This window comes from Sus scrofa, chromosome 6 (assembly GCF_054392235.1).
Source record: "Sus scrofa isolate SSC_HxYL_T2T_F1_AM1 chromosome 6, Sscrofa_HxYL_maternal_Yorkshire_Landrace_v2.0, whole genome shotgun sequence".
Classification (NCBI taxonomy): domain Eukaryota; kingdom Metazoa; phylum Chordata; class Mammalia; order Artiodactyla; family Suidae; genus Sus; species Sus scrofa.
Genome location: NC_139388.1, coordinates 84,890,594 through 84,913,616, shown reverse-complemented (window position 1 = coordinate 84,913,616; position 23,023 = coordinate 84,890,594). Strand labels below are relative to the sequence as shown.

Here is a 23,023-nt window from a genome sequence, read left to right as displayed (position 1 = left end):
GTTCCCAGGATGCCTGCCTCCAGGTTTTCATGCCCTTGAACTGAACCTAATGACCTGCTTCTAATGCAGAGAATATGGCAATAGTGATGGGCTACCACTTGCAAAGTAGGTTTCTGTGACTTCCATCTGGCCCACATGGGAACTCTCTCAAGTGTCTTTGTTCGGGGCGGCGGATGCAAGTTGCTTTGTTGTGAGGGGCCCTCCAGAGAGGCCGTTGTGGCATGGAACTCGGGTCCCGGCCAACAGTGAGTGAGCTTAGAAAGAGACACTTCCCAGCTGAGCCTCCACATGTCTGCAGCCCAGGCTGCCACTCTGTGAAGGACCCTGAGGCAGGCACTCAGCTAGGCTATGCCTGGATTTCTGATCCATGGAAACCATGAGGTCATAATGGTTTGTTCTTCTAAGCTGCTGAATTTTAAGAGTAATTTGTTCAACTCAGTAATAGGTATCTTATAAAGATCCACTATTGCTAATGCCCTTAGTTTTATGTCGGTTTCATCCCCTTTCCTTTCCCTTTCCTTCCTCCCTTTCCTTTGTGCATCTTAATTGATACGGCACACCGCTATCTCATTCTATCCTGGGCCAGTTTTCATTCACCAGGAGCTCTCCGAATATCCCAGATCCACCTCTCTCAGTATCCAATTTGTCTGGCATTATCGTTTGAGCCAGTGGGGAAGAGAAGCTTTCATCAATGGTGGCATCTGATGCGCTTCTCATTATCCTCTCTGCTGTCTCCTCCTCTGCAGAACTGCTCAGCAGTGAAATTAAAACATTTGTTAACTTCATTGCTCAGCAGTGACACCAGGGTGACCATCTGGGAAGAGAAGCAGGGGTGGGCTGATGAAAGGGCCAGGAGGGAGCAGTCAGCTGCCTGGACAGCCCTGCTCTCTGCTCTTTCTTCCAGAACCTACTGGGGACCTGCGCCAGAGCCAGCGTTTGTAACTGTTACTCCATCAGCCCCCTAAGGTGCCTGGGGCTCCACAGTCGAGTGAGCCCTTTTCTGAAACAGTGTATTTGCCTAAACAGAAGGGTATCACATATTGCAACAGGCTGGAACTCACTGATAGCTATCACATAACAGACCTCTAAGAAATGGACCAAAACAGAGTTTTGTTCTTTAACCATACATTGGCAACTCCTTTGATTCTTAGAGTTAAAGCTACTTCAATAAAAGTCCCATCAGTTTGTGATCACATAAGGACTCAAAGTACTTTTATCTATGAGTGAAATATAGGTCAATATATTTAAAGATGGGACAGTTTTCTTTTCCTCTATTGTATGTGAAAAACCATTTAACCTTTCTCTTACACTCAGGTCTTTTCATTGAATTTACTTATTCTCCCAACAACCTGCCTACTGCCTTCAACTCTGTCTGGGTTACCCTTCAACTCTGTCTGGATTTCAGTGTATTCTTGTTTGCTCACACCTTCCCTGGATGCCAGCACTGGCAATGTGCAGACAATATTGCAGACACTGGCAATGAGGAGACAGACCCTAAGAGCTCAACACCATCCCACACACTGTGCACACGTCAGATCTTGGAGGCATTACTGCAACTACATAAAGGAGAATCAGAGAGGTGAAGTAACTGGCCCAAGGTTGCAGGGCTAGTGAGTGCTTGCATACCCTGATGAAACACTGAGCTCATGCCATTGCCCTGGTACCCCTTTCACCAAGCTCCACCTCCCAAATTTTGAGTGTGACCAAGTCCATTTGCACTGGATTCTAGTGGGCTGACTTACTGGGTAGTATCTAGACAACCTGAACAATGGGTAGTATCTGTACAACCTGCACCATTCCTCTTGGTCTCAATGGTTAGTGTAGAGACTGGTATACAATAGGAGCTTAATAAACATTTGTTTAACAGAATGAAATTCTCTTCCCATGAGACCACTAGCCCTTCTATCTATAGCTGCATATCTCAGACTTAATACTCAGCAGAGAGGAGGTCCTGTCGTGGTTTCGCAGGTTAACAACCAGACTAGGATCCATGAGGATGTGGGTTCGATCCCTGGCCCCGCACAGAGGGTTAAGGATCTGGCATTGCTGTGAGCTGCAGTGTAGGTCACAGACTGCAGCTTGGATCTGGCGTGGCTGTGGCTATGGCTGTGGCTGTGGCTGGCAGCTATAGCTCCGAGTTGACTCCTAGCCTGGGAACTTCCATATGCTGCAGGAGCAGCCCCAAAAAGCGCGGGGGGTGGGGGGAGCAGAGAGGAAATCTGAAATAAACAACACTGTATTTTCATCTCTCATAGACTTATAAAATGAATCAACTCATTTCTCAAGAAGGCCACCCTATACTGTCAGTGAACGCGGTCCACAAAACATAGACCTAGACTTCTTGACAAACCTCCAAAGCAGTGACACAGCTGAAAATATCAGATTTACATAAGAGCCTTCAACTCTGTCTGCCTTTGAAAGAAAGTTGAAGGAAAAAAAAAGATGCTACCAGGTCTTCAGTTTTGGGAGTCTTTCTGAAACTTTAGGTGAAAAGTGGATCAAAACACAAGGAAATCGATAGCAGAAAAAATTATCTCCTTATTCTAGCCAAAGACTCACTTTGCTATATATACACAATTAATTAAAAGGGGGAACATGGCTAGGAATAAAGAAAACAATTAAAAGTTCTAGCATAAAAGCGAAAAAAAAGTCGAAGTCTGCCTTCAAATATAGGCTTTACCCAGCTCAGCTAGAAAGCCTCTTAGGTCAGTACCTGCTTTTTCTAACGGGTAAGGGATATTGCACTGAGATAAAGAGAGGCAGAAGACACCCCCCCCCCCCAACACACAAGACCCTAGAGATTTCTCCTTAATCAGTTTTGGCTTTGGTTTCACACAACGCAAGCAGCCCAGCCTCTTCTCATGTTGCTGCAATCACTGCTCAGGAATGGCTTTGCCACCTTTCATCATTCATCTCAGGAAATAAAATAATCAGGACACTGGTTCTTGGTGTCCTCCTTAAACTCAATCCAGGCCAGCTGCATACCTCATATCTGGTTTTCAGAAAAGGAACAGGCGGGTCCATCTCAATCAGAACATCACTCACAAGCCTTAATAGGCCTCAACATTCCACATCCAAGTGTAGATTATTTTTCATGTTGAGCTGTCTTTTTAATGCTACGATGATTAACCAAATAACAACCATCACCACCAACAAAAAACGTTCCGAGTCTTCTGGGAGCTAAAAATGTATCAACAGAACAACAACAACAACAAGCAAACAACCCCCCACCCCCCCAACAACAACTTTTACAATTGTAGCGGAGCTGCAGAATGACGTTCCATATGAGTAGTTCATAGGTATACTTGACACACAAGTCTTGGGGATTCCTGTAGTTCGGTGACACTATACACACTTCCCCAAAAATTACATGTGTGGCTGGATTTCTTTGCTGTCCGGACATTCTATAAGGATAGGGATCCAGTCTTATTTATTTTCCTAGCAACACGCTCAATGCCTGGCACATGCTAGTTGCTCAGTAATTATCTGCTGAATCGAGGAGAAAGCAAAGAGTAACACGGGTGAAAAATGGGTATTTAGCAGCAACTCAAAACCCTGAGAGCTGTCAATGTAGACCCCGTGACATCTGCCATCACACTTTAAGAATTCTGTAAGCCATTAACTTCTCTAGCAAAATGCTTCTCAAAAGACAGTCTAGAGATACCAAAACAGCATTTCATGGGAAACTCGTTAAAGATCGAGATTTCCAATCTCGACCACAGCTTAAGAATCAGACTCTCTGGAGACGCGGTCTGGAGGTGTACGTATTAACAGGTGCACCAGATCATTTTTATATACTAACCACTGTTCTAGAGACTGATGACTTCGTAGGGGACACTACACCCGCATTTCAAATAGGTACCCAAGGGTAACGGTTTCTATGTGAAAGTATTACTTGCAAATAACCTTAAACATTAACAGCAAACCATCTCATATCAGAGAAAGCGACCATGGCCCTAAGATATTGTAAGATGCTAAGTGAAAAAAAGGTTTCAAGTCTGACTGAGGCTAAAATTACTGAGTTAATGTGTAAGCAAACGCTAGCAGTTATCACCTACTGAGCTCCTTCTATGTGCCTGCCATTTTAGTATGAGTTTTGCATAAATCTTAATTAATTTCATAATGACCCTATGATGGAGGTGACAACATTCCCAAATTTTACAAATTAGAAAAGTAAGACTTACAGAGATTAAGCCACTGCAGGTCACAATGCTAGTAAATGGTTAGGGCTAAATAAATAACTGGCATAACGAAATGAACATGCAACAACATGAGTAAACCTCAAAATATTTAAGCTGAATGCAAGAAGCCAGACCAAAAAGAATGCTGATTATATGACTCCATTTACATAATACTCTAAAAAATGCACATTAATCTACAGAGACAAAAAGCAGACTAGTGTTACCTGGGGAAGGATGAGTGGAAAGGGGCAGGATGGAGGGACTACAAAGGGGTGTGAGGGAACTTTTAGGGGTGATGGACAGGCTTACTCTCTTGATTATGGTGATGACGATTTCAGGTTTCGAAACTTGGCAAGCTGTACACTTTAAATATGTACAGTTTACTGTATGTTAGTCATACCTCAATAAAACTGTCTAAAAGAAAGTGAAAGGCACACAGAGAAAGAGACGTATAGAGCCTAAGTACAAAGCACTACCTCCCCCAACTCTATATTTTACTTCATTTAATCTTATGTTCTTAAAGACTTTTTTTTCCTGTGTCTTTCTTTAGCTGAATGATTTATTATGGAATAAAACAGAATCGGTTTTTAAATACAGCCAGCAAGTGATTTGTAGAGCTCCTACTCTGACCTGTAAAATTGAGGAAGAAATAACATAAGCCTATAATGATCACCAACAGGGAATCAATGTTATTGCAAAGTACTATTAATGTTATTGCCATCAAAAGATTAGGACAAGGAGTTCCTGCTGTGGCACAGTGGGTTAAGAATCCGATTGCATCAGCTCGGGTCACTGGAGAGGCATGGTTTCGATCCCCGTCCTGGCCCAGCGGGTTAAAGGATCCTGTGTTTCCACAGCTGCAGCTTGGATTCAATCCCTGGCTCAGGAATTTCCATATGCCTCAGGTTTGGCTTTAAAAAAAAAAAAACAAAAAAACCCCACAAAGATTAGGACAAGAATTGGGGGAAAATGTTGAATCACTTCATGCACAGCAAACATTTCCTGAGAACCTGTTATGCGCCATATACTTTCAGGAAACGGTGTTAGGAAAAAAAATGTGTAAGACACAGTTTAAGGAAATACAGATGAGATACCAATAACTGGAGTATTGCTGATCTAAGGAATGAGGTTGCGCCTCTGTAACCCAAGTTAAGTGGAGAGGCTGTCTGGAGAGAGAACATGAAGAGGTGTGTCTATAAGCTATCAAGGCAACAAACTAGTGACAAAAATGATGGATTGAATAGTTAAGAGAACATCCAAGTGCAAAAAGATAAAACCAAAATGTCCTTCAGCATCATCAGTACAAAGAGTATCAAGGATTTACAACTTGAAACTTCCCCTAAGAGAGTTGGCAGAGTTAGTTAGCCCAGTCTTGTGAACGGCTCCTCTCAAGAAAACAATTTATAGCCAACTGTCAATTAACCATGGTTAAATAAATACTCGGCCTTACATTTGTTTTTCCAGGGGAAATCGAGAAATACTTAAGGAGTAGAAGGCATTTATTGCTTGCAATGCACAGACACTAAATTGTCTCCAGCAACATGGGCGACCTCCCCACACTGTCCCAGCAGTCAGAGGAGCAAGCCTGCAGGGACAGCACCCGCTCACTCTGCCAGCACCTCTCCGAACGGGAGGCAAGGCCGGGAGAAATGGGAAGCAGGGGGAGCTGTAAAGAGGCCACGCAAGCACTCCTGCAGCACCAGGCACGAGGAATCAGGCAGGCAGGGAGCCCACAGGTGGGGATGCATCTCACTGAGATAATGAAAAAGTCCACTAAGAAATGGAGCACGATAACCATTTGGCAGTTTTCCGTCAGGCGGTACCTAAAGGTTTACACATACCTGACACACACGTATCATTTCTACCCTGGAGGGAGGCAGTAACTCAATGTGTAAGAGAAGAGCTCTAAAGTCACAACACTTAGATCTGAATTCTTGCTCAGAATTTAGTTTTATGAGCTCTGCAACCTGGGCCAAATTATATCACCGCTTCGAGACAGTTCTTCTCATCCATAAAACTGGGTTAAAAAAAATAATAACATGGTATCCACCTCAATAATTTTTGTGAGGATTAAATAAGATAACAGGTACCGAGTGTAGCACAGTAAGAAGTCAATGAATCTTCGGCGTTGTTTTCATGTCTGAAAACGGCCACCACATTCCTAAACACTGGATGCATTTACTACGTAAGTTTATATTAAATCCTTTCTGTACCATGTTTTGAGCGTTTATTGTTGTTTTGTTTTTGTTTTTATTATTTAATCTCTGTTTGGGGGTTATCCATGACTACCTTCTGCCTAATTTTATCCACAGTTGATCAGGAAGAAATGGTATATGCTTAGTTAAGTTCCAGGATCGAAACGGACTGTAAACTGGGATTCGCCTAGCAATCAAAAGAGAGCTTTATTTTGAAAGTATCTTGCCTAGCACTTTTGCAAGACCAACCTTTAGGGGAAAAAAAAATGACCAAAAAATTTTTTTTTTAAGTTTCAAAAAATTGAGACCCTGGGATATTTTGCATTTTTGTATTTCTCTCCCTTATGGGAAAATCTGATCTGCTATCCTGAGAACACTAAACTAGCAAACAAACAAAACTCATGGTACCTACCTCCTTCTGCGCACCTTTAATTTCTGAACATTCTTCTAGCCTTTTTAAAACATCCTGGGTAATCAACAGTGCATCTGAGAAAATATTTTCATTTTCTAGAAGAAAATTCAGCTGGTAATGCTTCCCCTCATGCTCTGAATAAAAAACAAAATTTCAAAAATTAGTGATTGATTACTTGAAATGATTTATAAAAGTTTAAGCTGTTTGAGAACCTTTAGGTCACATACTGCAACTTATAACTGACATCTAACATATCAATTATAAGAAAATACAAGTAACAGAAATCAGTTTCCTCCTCTGGGCCATCCTCATCCTGGTTAAAATAATGGCTATGTATCAAAAATGGTACATCATTAATTCAATACTTTTCTGCTCTGTGGTTCATCTTCAGGCTTCTAACACTAGAAACCAGAGACATTTTAAAAAGAAATCATGCTGCAAATGGCATTATTTTGTTCTTTTTTTTTTTAAGATGTGTGTTCCACATCTTAATCCATTCATCTCTTGATGGAATCTTTCCACAAATGAATCTCTTGATGGAGCACAAATGAACCTTTCCACAGAAAAGAAACTCATGGACTTGGAGCACAGACTTGTGGTTGCCAAGGGGGAGGAGGAGGGAAGGGGATGGACTGGGAGTCTGGGGTTAATAGATGCAAACTACTGCATTTGGAGTGGATAAGAATGAGTTCCTGCGCTATGGCACAGTTCCTGCGCTATGGCATCATATCTCATCACTTATGATGGAACATGATGGAGGACAATGTTGAGAAAAAGAATGTATATATATATGCGTGACTGGGTTACTTTGCTGTGCAGTAAAAATTGAAGAATACTGTAAACCAGCTATAATGAAAAAAAAAATCATTTAAAAAAGAAGAAAAAAAGAATGCCCTAGTAGGAATACTGCATTGGGTTTTGGTTTCCCATCTAACAGTGGTCTTTGGTGAATTTATCATTGAAACAAAGAAACTCCTAAAGATCAATGAATCTAGTAATTAGCAACAGGAGGATAGATGACAAAACAACTATTAAATGAGTATTACCTGGTTCCGCGCTTGCTTCTTTTGCCTTGCTAACCGTTTGTACAACAGGGGAGGAGGAACAGACGTCAGCTGTACGGGGGGGCTCCGCTGGGCTCTCCGCATTCCCCTGGATCTCCTGGGCAGCGGAAGGATCCACACTCATCTCCTGCACAACCGTGTGGATTGCTTCCTCCGTCTCACCTTTTACAGGGCCCTCTTGCGGGCTGGAAGCCTCCCTGGAGGAATGAAGCTCTCCAGCCCCCTCAGAGGAAAGGATTTCTACTTCAGGGTTCTCTGACTCCTTCCTGGATGAATCTGAGGATGGGCTGGAGACATCCCTCACCACCTGACCCTGAACAGAGCAGCTTACGAGGCTGGTCAGAAGATTTTTACAACTAACGGCCACATCAAACATCTGTAGGCTGTCGGCTAAAGAGATGATTTTGGAGAAGTTGTGCTTGCCCACAGGTAGTTTGCCAGTGTACATCATTTCTAACAAGAGGGCAAACTCTTCGGGGCTGACCACGGATGCATCAATGGAGATGGTGTCTGTGTTGTCCAGCAGGGTTTTGAACAAGAGGCTGGCGGCGGCCAGGACAAGCTTGTGGGCCCTGAAGTAAATAGTACCGATGGAAATCGTGCAGTCACAGAACTGCTGTTCCTTGCACAGAGTGTAGAGCTGCTGCAGCAGCTGCCGGCTATAGTTGGGGAGCTCCATTGCATCAGCTCTGTCCAAGAGCTCTCTCCCTCGCTTCTTCCAGAATAACTTTGTGGGGATCAGTACTAGATCCTAGAGAAACCCCAAAAACACCATGTTAAACACCTCACAAGCACACAGGGAAATACCCTGAATGAAACAGTCAAGTGAACAGGTGATTCATTGGTTCATTCAACAAATGCTGCTGAATAGGAGGGAACTCTGAGCCAGGTATACTGAATTACTTATGACGATATAAGAACAGTCAATTACTCACGAATGGCACTATGCCTAGTGTTTCATCTGGATGGTCTCATGTGATCCTCACAATGACTCAGTGGAAAAGACACCACAGCCTGACCATTACGGATGAGACTGAAGCTAAAGGGACTGAGAGAAGCAGCCAAAAGAAAAGCAGCCATTAAACGGCATGCCCACATCCCTCTGATTTCAAGGCTGTAACTGCAATGACTGCGTTCCTGCTCCCAAGTTCTTGGCCAACTGAAGGAGACAAACACATACAAACAGAGATCTACAACACAATGTTCTCATCATGCATACTCTTAAAAAAGAGATACAATGTGCACAGGCCAGCAGCTGCAGCTCTGATTTGACCCCTGGCCTGGGAACATCCATGTCACAGGAGCCACAGGAGCGGCCCTAAAAAGCAAAACAAACAAACTAACAAACAAGATGAAATGTGGCCTGGGAGCTAACTGACTTGCTGAAACAGTAGTAGCTACAGGAGCAGGTCTGGACTATCTCCTGGTTTTTGTGGGGAAAGGGGAAGAAAATCTGTAAGATTTAAAACAGGCCAAAGTTGTAGCTATCTTTAGGGGAAAAAGGAGATAATTCTGAAAATCTGCATATTAACTTATTTTAATATCTGTGAAAAAAATCAGAAAAAGAAGTCAATTTGCAAATAACACAAAGCATAAACTACTAAACTGGTACTGGTGTGGTTTTTCTGAAGAACAAATGACGTCAGGAGAATGTGATTTTCCTCCTAAGACAAGACACAAGCCTTACAGATTACAGTAAATCAAAAGACTTATCTGGATAGACATCTTTTAAAATAATCCTACTAATAAGGAACAAGTTATTGGGATTATATTTTTAGGACAAACTAATATTTATTTACAATGTCACTTTGGGGTCATTTTTCTGGTCATTTTTGGTCAGTCTTTCATCAGACTGAAAAATACAAAGGTCCACCCATGATCCAGAGGAAGATATTTTAAACATTAACTACAGGGTTTTGTGGTCAGAGATATTTCATATTTTTGTTAACAGCTAAATTAGATAAGAAAATAATAGAATAACTGTAACAGAATAAGCAACTGAGCAAGGTTAAAAAAGAAAAAACAAACAAACAAAAAACAACAACAAACCTGGACCAAATTATGTGGGTTACCCACAAATAGATACTAAAACATAGTTATAAACTTGAACAATAAAAGAAGAATTAGGATAGTTAAAGCAGAATAAATGCAAGAGTGATCAAAGGTTACTTAATGAAGGTAAGCTGGTAAACTTGAAATTTTACTGGAATTAGCAGGAATACTAATTAAAGGAAAAAACCTTTGGCAAAATGGTACACTGAGCTGATGTACATAGACCTTTCCCTCCAACTTCACACACACAGAGATGCTGTATAAAACATAACAAAAGTGCTTTAAAAATATATAGCCAAGCTTAAAAAAAAGGAAATCCCCAGGTACCTGAAATGAAAGTGACATCAAAATCAAAGCTGGAACAGTAAGTGGGAGTTGAGACCATGGTGGCTCATAGGGGTTTCAAACTCCAATACAGGCCTGAGGCTGGGAGGAGAAAGCATTACTGCTCACATGGAGACTGGGGATATAGCTTCAGGCAGGTAGAGAAGGTGGGGGAGCTGGAACTGAGACCCTTGCACGTAGCCCAGAGCCTCAAATATCTCCTTGATATGCAGTCTGAAAAACCTCTGCTCAGTGGCTCAGGGATACAGCAATAATAGTTGCTAATTATCTGGGCCTTGAGGAGGGGGAAAGGCACCCACAAGAAATCTAAAATGTATGCCTATGACATACAGAGGAGAAGGATCTCATACAAGAATTCTGAGCTGAGGAATTAACATAAAAACTGGTCTTTGACATGCAGAAGGAAAAAACTAGAATACTTTCATAACCCAAGGCACAGAGACTCACACAGGGAAAAAGAAGAGCATAGAAAGAAAAGAGCCCACTATTACAAACCACATGAGGAAGACCTGAATGTGAAAAGCAAATTTATAAAAGCTACCAGTAGAAAATGTCAGAGGGTATCTTTGAAGCAGGGGTAGGGAAACTTCTTAAACATTGCCCCCAAAGCCAAAAAATGATGAATTTCACTATATTGATATAAAAGGTTTCTGTCAAAGAACTCTATAGTCTGTAGACATGATTAATAGATGACAGACAAATAGTAGAACTAGGAGATAAATTTTGCAGTTTAAAGACAACAAGGATTTAATACCTAGAATGTATAAGAAATTTCTGGAAACCTTAGGGGGAAAAAACCTAAGGGGGAGAAAAATGGGAAAATGATATAACTAGGCAATTCAGAGGACAAGCTTACATAATTGGCTAACAAGTAACAATAGTTATTATAATAGCAGTAAAAGCAGCTAACAAATATTTTGTGTCTATCATATTCAGGAATATGCTTTATATATATTAACTCATTTTATCCTTGTAACAACCTGACAAGGCAGATGCTGCTATTATTCCCTTTTACTGATGAGGTGACTGAGACCCAGAGAAGTTAAGTAATTTCTCCAAGGTCTTAGAGTAACATGTGTTAGAACATGAATTTGAATCTAGGGTAAAATTGGTGGTATATAAATTGATATAGCTATCTTGGAAAAACATTCTGGTAATACTCAGTGAAATTTTGTGTATATATGCCTTCTGGCTCAAGAAACATATTCCTGGGTACATTTCCTGAAAAAATTCTCACATAGGTTCATAAGGAAACATGGCCAGAAAGATTACTGGGGCATTGTTTTTGCTAGCAAGGAAATAAGAGGCAATTTAGATGTCTATTACCAAAAAAATATTATTTTTTCTTTTTAAGGCCACACCTGCAGCATATGGAAGTTCCCAGGCTAGGCATGAAACTGGAGGTGCAGCTGCAGACCTACACCACAGCCATAGCAACACTGGATCTGAGCCATATCTGTGACCTATGCTGCAGCTTGTGGCAACACCAGATTCTTAACCCACTGAGCGAGGCCAGGGATCAAGCCTGCATCTTCATGGATACAATATCTGATTCTTAACCCACTAAGCCAAAATGGGAACTCCTATTACTAAAAGAATTTAAGCAAATATGCAGAATGTATACTATGGAATGTAGTGCAAGAGAAAGAAGCAACAACTAGTTATTCAGACAGATACATGGATAGATCTTAAATACCCAATTGAGTTAAAAACAACCAGAATGAGATCTAGAGCATAATACCATTTATGTAAGTTAAAAACACATAATCAAAATAATAAATAAGATAAAGCTACATTAGGGATAAATTAGGGATTTGGAATTAACATACACATACCACTATATGTATATATATATACATATATATATGTATATATATATGTGTATATATATATGTATATATATATATAAAATAGATAACTAACAAGGACTTATTGTATAGTGAGGGAACTATACCTAATATTTTGTAATAACCTATAAGGGAAAAGTATCTGAAAAAAAGATATATATATGTATATATATAAAACTGAATCACTTTGTTGTACGCCTGAAACTAACAACATTACAGACCAAGTATAATTTTTTAAAAAGCTATATTGTAGCCAAAGACATTTTGTTAAATACATTAGAGTGGGTGCTATAAAGGGGAGGGAAATGGGAATAAAAGTTGGAGGTGAGGGAGGAAAAAAAATAAGTCAAACAAAAAGGGCCTTGCCAAAGAACAGACTTGTGGTTGCCAAGGGGGAGGGGGCAGGAGTGGGATGGACTGGGAATCTGGGGTTAATAGATGCAAACTATTGCATTTGGAATGCATAAGCAATGAGATCCTGCTGTATAGCACTGGGAACTATGTCTAGTCACTTATGATGGAGGACAGTATGAGAAAAAGAATGTACACATGCATATACATGGGTCACTTGGCTATACAGTAGAAAACTGACAAAACACTGTAAACCAACTGTGATGGAAAAAAGAAAAAGAAAAAGAAAAAGGACCTTGCCAAGATAGATGCTCCAGTGTTACAGATGAGGACTCCTGTGGCACCTCCAAAAGGCAAATAATAAAAAGTCACATGAGTAAATGAATCAACATAAAGTCACTAAATGCAGGAAACAGTACAGTCTCTCTGAGAACTGAAAATTATAAAAATTAAAGAATACTATGAAAAAATGCCACAAATTAATTGTTTCATTTTAATAAACAGGCAAAATGAAGGGAAGCCACAATGAAAGAAAAAGGTAATATGGAAAAAACAAAACAAAACAGCAGGCAGATGTGAAAAAGAACCAAAAGAATTTCTGGGAATAAAAGTTAATCCCTGAAATTCGTCCACAGACAAAATAAACAGATTAGATACAGTAAAAGAGAAAACTAGTGATTAGGAAGGGAAGTCTGAGAAAATTGCTCAGAAGACAGCAGAGTTAAAAAAACAAACAAAAATATGAAAAGCAAGGTTAAAGGACATGGAAAACAGAATACAAAGGTTTCACATGCATCAAAATAGGTGTTCCAGAGAGAAATTATGAAAAACATATGGGAAATGTTTTGTAGCTTTATAGTATAGCCTAAAGTCAGGGAGCATGCTTCCTCCAGTTCCGTTCTTCTTTCTCAAGGTTGTTTGAAGATATAATTTCTAGGAATCCTCCAGAATCAAAGTCAGACATGAGTCTTCAGAACAAAAACTTCAAAATATCAACAACACTGAGAAAAATAATTGTTAAGAAAACCAAAAGCAAAGATTATTTCTTAATAAGAGAATGACAATTGGACTGATGTAGATTTATTAATAACAACAGATATCAGAAGAAAATGGGATAAGAGTTTTCAAATATTAAGGAAAATAACAACCAAGTATCTACATACAGGCTGAAACAAAATCACTTTTTTTTTTTTTTTTTTTTTTTTTTTTGTCTTTTTGTCTTTGTTGTTGTTGTTGCTATTTCTTGGGCCGCTCCCGCAGCATATGGAGGTTCCCAGGCTAGGGGTTGAATCGGAGCTGTAGCCATTGGCCTACGCCAGAGCCACAGCAACGTGGGATCCGAGCTGCGTCTGCAACCTACACCACAGCTCATGGCAACACAGGATCGTTAACCCACTGAGCAACGGCAGGGATCGAACCCGCAACCTCATGGTTCCTAGTCGGATTCGTTAACCACTGCGCCACGACGGGAACTCCCAAAATCACTTTTAAACAAAGTTAAGAGACTGAGAGACTGTCGCTGAAAGAATTACTGTAAGAAGGAAACTGAACCAGAAAGGATAGAATGTAAAAGAAAAAAAAAGTAAGTAGCAAACAAAGAAATTGCTAATCATATCCATGAGAAAACTTAAAATCAGAAAGACTGATAACACCAAATGTTAGTGAGGATGTAGAATGATTAGAACTTTCATACATTGCTGATGAAAGTGCAAAATGGTACAACTACTTTGAAGAACTGTGTGGAGGTTTCTTATAAGAAAGGTTTAACCACTGATATATATAACATGGATAAACTCTAAAAATACTAGGTCAAAGAAGCCAGACACAAAAGGATACTGATATATGACTCAATCTAAGGAAACAGGAATACAGGCAAAACTAATCTACAGTGATAGAAACCAGACAGTATTGTGGAGGTTGTGGGGGTGGTGTGGGGAAGGGAATTAAATGGAAAGAGACATAAAGAAACCTTCTTGGGGAATCGAAGTAGTCTATATCTTATCTTGAGTAGGGGTTAAAGAGTAGCTATTTGTCAAAACTCTTCAAATAGTATTTACCTTACTGTATGTTAATTATTTAATAAAAAGGAAATTAAGAAAATGTGTTGGAATACCTAAAATGCACTGACTATTTTAAAATGGATATAGGAAGGAGAAGTTAAAAACGAAGTAAAATAATGACAGCCACATTACTGAATGCTTACCTATGTGCCAGGAACTGTTCTAAATGCTTTGTATCCACTAATTCATTTAATCTTTTCAACAACCCTATGAAGCAGGTACTCTTATCATCCCATTTTATAAGAAAGTTGTGGCACAGTGAGGTTATAAAACTTACCTTGGGTCATGCAACAGGTGTGTGGCAGACCTAGGGTCCAAACTCAGGCAGTCTGGCTCTGAGGTCTGTGTTCTTGAAAATCCACTGCCTCTCTGAAATTAAAAATCAACAAGAACATGGAATATGACATAAGGGAAACGAGTTAGGGTGTTCCAAGAGTCAAGGGGATGACAAAAATAATGATTAACTTTAACCATTAGCCATGAAGTATGTGTGTTAACAAGTAAGGATATACGGGAATAGAAGTGAAACAAATATTTGCAAACAATAAGTATAAAAGCAATAAAGAAAATGTGATTAATCTGATAGCATGTGAAAAAGGGGAAAACAAAGACAAAGATTTATGTCAAAAGTGTTCTGCCTTTATTTTCCTCTAGGAAGGTTTATAGTATCTAGTCTTACATTTAAGTCTTGAATCCATCTTGAGTTTATTTTTTGTATATGGTATTAGAGAATGTTCTAATTTCATTCTTTTACATATAGCTGTTTAATTTTCCCAGTGCCGCTTATTGAAGAGACTGTCTTTTCCCCATTGTATATTCTTACCTCATCATAGATTAACCGACCATAAGTGCATGGGTTTATTTCTGGGCTTTCTATCCTGTTCCATTGATCTACATGTCTGTTTTTGTGCCAGTACCATACTGTTTTGATTACTGTAGCTTTGTAGTATAGCCTGAAGTCAGGAGGCATGCTTCTTCCAACTCCATTCTTCTTTCTCAAGGTTGTTTCAGGGTCTTTTGTTTTTCCATACAATTTTTCTTGTTCTAGGTCTGTAAAAATGCCATTGCTAACATGATAGGAATTGCACTGAATATGTAGATTGCCTTGTGTAGTGTGTTCATTTTAACAATATTGATTTCTTCCAATCCAAGAACACAGTATGTCTTTCCATCTGTTTTGTTGTCTTCAATTTTTTCATTAGAGTCTTGTTATTGTAGTACAGGTCTTTTGCCTCCACAGGTAGGTTTATTTTATGTATGTATTTTATTCTTTTTGATGCCATGGTAAATAGGATTATTTCCTTAATTTCTCTTACTGATCTTTCATTGTTAGTGTATAACAATGCAAAGGATTTCTGTATACTAATTTTGTATCCAGCAATTTTACTGAATTCATTGATGCACTGTTAATTTTCTGGTAGCATCTTTAGGATTTTCTACATATAACATCAGGTCATCTGCAAACAGTAATAGTTTTACTCCTTCTTTTCCAATTTGGATTTCGTTTTCTTCTCTGTTACGGCAAGAACTTCCAAAACTATGCTCAATACAAGTGGCATGAGTGGGCATCCTTGTTCCTGATCTTAGAGGAAATGCTTTCAGCTTTTTACCGTTGAGTATAATGTTAGCTGTGGGTTTGTTGTATACGGCTTTTATCATGTTGAGGTATGTTCCCTCTGTGCCCACATTCCAAAGAGTGTTTATCATAAACAGATGCTGAATTTTATCAAAACCCTTTTCTGCATCTATTGAGATGATCATATGGTTTTTATTCTTTAATCTGTTAATGTGGTATATCACCCTGATTGATTTGCAGATATGAAAAAATCCTTGCCTCTCTGGGATGTTTATCCCACTTGATCATGGCTTATGATCCTTTTAATGTATTGTTGAATTCAGTCTGCTAGTATTTCATTGAGGATTTTTGCATCTATGTTCATCAGTGATACTGGCCTGTAATTTTCTTTTTTTGTGGTATCTTTATCCAGTTTTTGTATTAGGATGATGGTGGCCTCACAGAGTGAATTTGGAAGTATTCCTTCCTCTGAAATTTTTTGGAATAGTTTCAGAAGTGTTAATTCTTCTCTAAATGTTTGGTAGAATTAACTTGCCACCTGGTTCTGGACTTTTGTTTATTGGGAGTTCTTAAGTTACTGATTCAATTTCAGTACTGGTAATTCATCTATTCATATTTTCTATTTCTTCCTGTTCATTCTTGGGAAACTGTACCTTTCTAAGAATTTGTCCTAAGTTGTCCATTTTATTAATGTATGGTTACTCATAGTAGTTTCTTATGCTCTTTTGTATTTCTATGGTATTAGCTCTAATTTTTTTTTTTCATTTCTGATTCTATTGATTTGGGCCCTCTCCCTTTTTTCTTTGATGAGTCTAGCTAAAGGTTCCTCAATTTTGTTTATCTTTTCAAAGAACCAGGTTTTAGTTTCAATGATTTTTTCTACTGTTTGCTTTAGTCTCTATTTCATTTATTTCTGCTCTGATCTTTATGATTTCTTTCCTTCTACTATCTTTGGGGTTTTGTTTGTTCTGCTTTCTCTAGTTGCTTTAGGTGTAAGGTTAGGCTGCTTGAGATTTTTCTTGTCTCCTGAGGTAAGCTTGTATCACCATAAACTTCCCTCTTAGAACTCTTTTGCTGTATAATCAAGGACCTACTCTATAGCATAGGGAACTATATTCAGTGTACTGTAATAACCTATAATGGTAAAGAATCTGAGAAAGAATAAATTTATATATAAAGATATATATATAAAGAATATATGTCGAGTTCCTGCTGTGGCACAGTAGAAACAAATTCGACTAGTAACCATGAGGTTGCAGGTTCAATCCCTGGCCTTGCTCAGTGGGTTAAGGATCTGGTGTTGCCGTGAGCTGTGATGCAGGTTGCAGGCCCAGCTCAGATCCTGTGTTGCTGTGGTGTGGTGTAGGCAGGCAGCAGTAGCTCGGATTCAACCCCTACCCTGGGAGCCTCCCTATGCTGTGGGTGTGGCCTGAGGAAGCAAAAGCAAAAAAAAAAGAATATATGAAATATATATATCTATATAAGAATGAACTACTTTGCTGTATATCTGAAGCTAACGTGAAGCCATAAATCAACTTCCTTTTAATAAATGGTTAAAAAATTTTTTTTAAAGTCAAAGAAAATGTGGTAAACAGGAAACAACTTAAGATAGCAGAAAAAAGTCTAAATGCATTAGTGATCACAATAAAGAATCAGATTAAACTTTCTTATTAAATGGCAGAGAGATTCCCTGACTGGATTCTTAAAGAACCAGACACATGTTCCTTATAAGAAAATTAATGTGTGGGTACATTTACCCTTAAGAGTGCCTAGCACATAGTAAATACTACACGTGTTAGTTGTATTACCAAGAGACTGTGAATTTTCCTCATTAAATAGTTTTGAAACTAGTCATCTGGCATGACAGCTAAAGTATCTATCTGTAAATAAACTATATAATCTTTGTAGACCATTCTTAGGTATACTGTCATTAAATGAATCTAATATATAATCATGAGGGGATATAGTAGTGATCCAGGGGCTACGGGAATACACTACAGAGCGAGACTAAACTATACGTTGCCAATCGTATAACTAAAGTGTAAAAGCCTCTAACACATTTTGCTGTTTCCCCCTAACTTCCTTTGCAAGGAAGTTAAAGGGAGGAGAGAGAACACAGTACTAAATATAACGTCACGAAAGCAGGCTTTTCAGAGTTAGACACTACAGCGGAACACACGGCATGTTGGAATCTTTACGTGAAGTCCTGAAGTTCCTGTACAGAGACAACCGAAATTATGTTATTAAGCACTTACTGAAATTGCCGGGCTTGGGAAAATTGTCAAAGGTCCCAAGGGAAGAACATTTAAGCAACAAAAGAGCACCAGAAAGATGGATGTTCCTCAAAGGAACAATATTAAAGCCTTAAGAAAAGACTCTGGTGATATAGAATAAAGATACCTAGAAAGAAAAAACTTAATTGGCTGAACCAAATGCTGCATAATGACCCAAAACACAAATGGGAATTCAACACAAAGTGGAAACTAGGCCGGCTTCTAAAAAGAGCACAAAGAAGACTTCCTTCTTTCTTTAAATTTTTTTTCCGTCTACTTCCAAAGAGGGTTTGAAAGTTTGAGGATTCCTTAAGGTACAAAGAAACAACAGTCACGCACAGGAAAAAAAACAAACCTAAACCCAGGAAAAGCACAAGCAAGAGCTACGTAAGAGTGGGTAAGAAACATGGAATCTCTTCGATGGACCAGAAGGACTATGACAGTAAAGACTTACAGTCTTGATTCACACCGCCTAATTAATAAAGTAGATGTTCTGAAATCCACAACTGCTGGCAATGTCCTTAGCAAGATAGTCAAACAAAGGTCTTTGCTGCCACTGCTGGAGGATAAGAGACTTTTCTAGGTTTCAGGAACTGGACCTGCCACTCTCCAATTGACTGTACTTACTTTCCCATTAAGTCTTCAGCCAGCGATACATACATGTCAACCAGCAACTATTTATAAGTCAACTGCCTACCATTCACTCAGCATACTGTTAGGTGCTGTGTGGGAGCCAAGCGAAATATAAAACAAGGTCCTTGTCGATAAAGTTGTCGGCAAACTGGAATGATTGAAAACAGAACACTTAAAAGGACTCAATCCACAAGAGACAAGAAGAGGGAAAGGAAGGAGTTCCCGTTATGGTTCAGCAGCAACAAACCCGACTTGTAACCATGAGCTTGTGGGTTCCATCCCTGGCCTCGCTCAGTGGGTTAAGGATCTGGCATTGCTGCGAGCTGTGGTGTAGGTCGCAGATGCAGCTTGGATCCTGTGTTGCTGTGGCCATAGGCTTGGGCAGCTGCAGCTCCAACTGGACCTCTACCGTGGGAACTTCCATGTGCCATGGGTATGGCCCTAAAAAGACGAAAAGAAAGAAAGAAAGGAAGGAAGGAAGGAAGGAAGGACGGACAAACGAACGAAAGAAAGAAAGAAAGAAAAAGAAGAAGAGGGAGAAGAGGGAAAGGAAAAACAGGCAAGGGAAAAAAGAGATTGATCTCAGTGAGTGGAAAGAAAGGGGGGAAGGCTGTTGTTGGTAAATGCCAAGTTAGGTACAATTTCAACAGGCAAGGGTGAAAAGGGAGGGAGAGCACTCTGGAATAACGTATGTGCACAGGTGGCTGGCACTGCACCCACTGGCAAGGCCGCCAGTGAGCTGTCGCCATCATTAATTATTATGGACACTGGGTTGACCAGGGTGGGTCTCTGAAAACACCCCTGCAGAGGACATGCAGAGCACTAGGCTGCCTAGGGTGGAGGAGGAGGGCAGAAACTGAGCAGAGGAACTTAATCCGCTTTGAGAGAGGAGCTTCTGAAACAGAAATAGCACAATGAAAGCAGAGCTTTTCCGACGACAGACGGCACGGTCTGATAGGGAGAAGTGACTAGCAATGAGAAGGAAGAACAAGCATCGTATGTATACTGTCTAATAGCAAATAACCAAAGCTCCCTGGAGCAGAAGCTGGGCGGACCCTCCTCTGGTTGGGTTTCTGTATCCCAATATAAGAAAGAAAAGCCATTCGAATACTCAATCAAGGGTCCTCTATTCTGCTTCTCCTAACAATTGTGCACTCTCCTTTGGGCACATCTATCTCATGGTCTGAGACATCACTCTTATGTTCTGGCTTCATGCAATCATATCTGCTTAAAGTTTTTTGTTTGTTTGTTTTGTTTTGTTTTTTAACTGTTGCTACTGATGATAATCCCTACTTCCAGAAAAAAATCTTTTCTTCTATCGTGATTTCTGGGCTCTGCTGGAACGAGAGAGCTGGAAGGGACTTTGGAGAGCCCTATTCATTGCTTTCAGCAAACCTAAGTTCATTACTTTATCTATCACGTACTCTTGTCGTATGACCAAATGACCTTAGTCCAATCTCTCCCTTTTTAATGGAAGAAACTGAGGTCCCGAGAGGCTGAGTTGCTCTTTGATCTGAGTTGGCTTTAACCCCATGGCTATTTAGTATCTCACAAACAACCAGTCAGGTGAAATAACAGGCACTCTCAACATAATTAGTGCAAAGATCACACATTTTGAGACAAGAAATCGGGCGTTTGCTACACACAAAAAGATGATTTAAAATGTAAGGTATCTAAGGAATCAGCTAAGTTAAAAGAGAACCACTAGCAATTATTTCTGAGAACACAAGGAGGATTGGTGAGGTTAGAAAAGGGTGACTGCAGCTTTTAGCGGGCCCACATTTCTCAAGTTCAAAAGCAGCTGTCATTTGGTGTCTTTTCTTACACTGAGGGCCTGAAAGGCAGCAGTGTATACTGTAAGGGATGGAGATTTTTGTATTTGATACCCCTGGGTTCATAGTACTATCTTTTTATACGTATTGTCACTGTTGTTTCTAATGTTATCATCACGATCATCATTGTTCCATCCCAGATGCTAGTCTACTACTGTTCCAGTCTTTGAGATGTGCATGCAGCAAAACCTGGACGGCTTGTATGCTTTCTTAAGGTACCTTCTGGTCATTGGGAAATCCAGGTAGCCAGAACAGCTCTGAAGAATTCCAGCACTGAAGATGCCAAAGCAGCTGAATCAGGCCTAAGATGCACCTCTGGGGATTTGGGAGGCTGTCCAGTGAGCTCTAAGCAACATATCACATAGGGATGCTACTACCTTGTTATGTATTGGGATTTACACCTCAGCATTCCATTTACCTTTGTTTTACAGAGCAAGACTAATTCTCAGAGATGTTAAATGGCTTGGTAAAGGCCACAGAGCTAATAACTGAGCCCACGTCTTAATTCTCAAGCCATAGTTCTTTTCTCTATAACATGAAGGCCCCACTGAATGCCAAGACTTAGCTACCACTTCTGCAGATACTTCTCCCTTCCAAGAGCTCAGTGGACATTACGAAGGAGAGCTGCCAGCTCTTGCTCTACAAGGACACTTACAGTCTCTCCCCGAGGGAAACTGGTTAGTGAACCAACCACATCCACTGGCCCATCGGCTCAGGAGACCATATTTTTCTCAATTACCAATTCATATCTCATGAATAGAGCTAGTCCTAATGACATCCTGCTCTCGGCTTTTCATATTATATCAAGTTATAGAAGAACAATATTTATCATCTAACACAAATAAGCGCTACTAATAAAGTACCTTACTATGTTTCTAAGCACTTTTTATATGCTACATCTTTTAAGACTAATAACCCAGCAAGATAGTTAAACCGGATTTACAAATAAATCCAAATAGTGGAGAAGGTCGGGAATAGGTCCAAGATCACAGAGCAAGTCAGTTGAGGAACTGAGATTTTAATCCAGTCTGGCTGAGCCTTTTAAAGCTCATGTCCTTCTATCCGCTAGAACAGTTTCTCAGACTTTAACCTGCATAAGGGATCTTGTCAAAGAAGACTGTGATCCAGAAGGTCTGAGGTAAAAGCTGAGTTCTGCATTTCTATTAAGCTCTTGGTTCAGATGCTATTGATCCAAGGAACCCTCTCTCTAAATAGAAAAGCACGGTACAACGTTGTCTGTTCTCAAACCACATTTTCTTCACAGCTAATTATTATCAAATACATTTTAAGCAATGCTTCACCTCTAAAAAAAGTCTCAAGTCATCCTCAAAACCTTCCCTTTTACACCTGTCCTTGCTCCCATCAGAAAAATCAACTCCAGCATAGCTCTGGGAATAAAACCTAAAAAATAAGGAGGATTCTAATAAACAGGCCTTCGGTGAAAAGCTCTGTGACCTGGTACCAACCCAAACTCCTTTAGAATGACAGGGCTGGACAAGCCTCCCTGGCTGCTGCCAAAGTAAATGGAGGTCAGATTGCTCCTGATCTAGAGTGAAATGGTCAACCGAACCTGGTTAAGCCTTGGCAAGTCCTAGGACGGTACAGCCAATCAATAAATGTATGCTGAACTGGACAGAGGGAAGAGATCTGAGCTCATGACCCTATATATGACCTACTGTGTCATTTCCATTCGAACCACCATGCCCGTCTGTCTTCCCCCCACAGAATCAGACGACTCTGCTTGCCTTCTCCAGCCTTCTACCCAGGTTCCCTGAAAGCTGTTTTAAACAGCATTCCAAGACCTCTATTTTCCTTTGTGGTACAGAGTCTAGAGTATGTGCTGCCTTGACACTGATGAAATCAGGAGGGCTTCAAGTGGCCTAACCACAAATTCCTCCACCTACTCTGCTCTCATGGATGAGGTCCCCTAGCAAAATAATCCTCCTTACCAGAGGGGCCAGGTACTACTCCTGTTCATTCCTAGGTAGTGGGTTTCAGTTCTCTGCCAGCCCCCACACTACCCAAACAAGTCAATCACCTCCTCTGGCATAAACCAGAAGGCACCCACCTTCTCGATACTATGAGCCTACTCCCTCTGCTCCTGAGTACGTGTGTGGTGTCCTCCTCTGAGGTTCTTGAATATACGTGACTTATAAACTGCTGTCAGTCTCATCTGCCAGTGCCTGCTGTTGTGTGCTCAGC

At 40.1% G+C, this 23,023-nt stretch overlaps 1 protein-coding gene across 10 annotated transcripts in view; it reads right to left on the bottom strand.

Annotated features, from left to right (window-relative positions):
* Positions 1 to 23,023, bottom strand: part of ZBTB40 (zinc finger and BTB domain containing 40) — a 68,191-nt gene that overhangs the window by 29,440 nt on the left and 15,728 nt on the right. For all 10 annotated transcript variants that reach the window (XR_014807239.1, XR_014807237.1, XR_014807238.1 and 7 more), the window contains 3 exons: positions 14,785 to 14,876; positions 7,835 to 8,603; positions 6,789 to 6,922 (listed from right to left, as the gene is read on the bottom strand). Coding sequence is in view for 7 of the 10 variants with exons in the window: in XM_084963272.1 (XP_084819398.1) it covers positions 6,789 to 6,922; positions 7,835 to 8,531 (831 nt within the window). In the remaining 3 variants the exon portion in view is untranslated. The remainder of the gene's footprint in view (positions 1 to 6,788; positions 6,923 to 7,834; positions 8,604 to 14,784; positions 14,877 to 23,023) is intronic.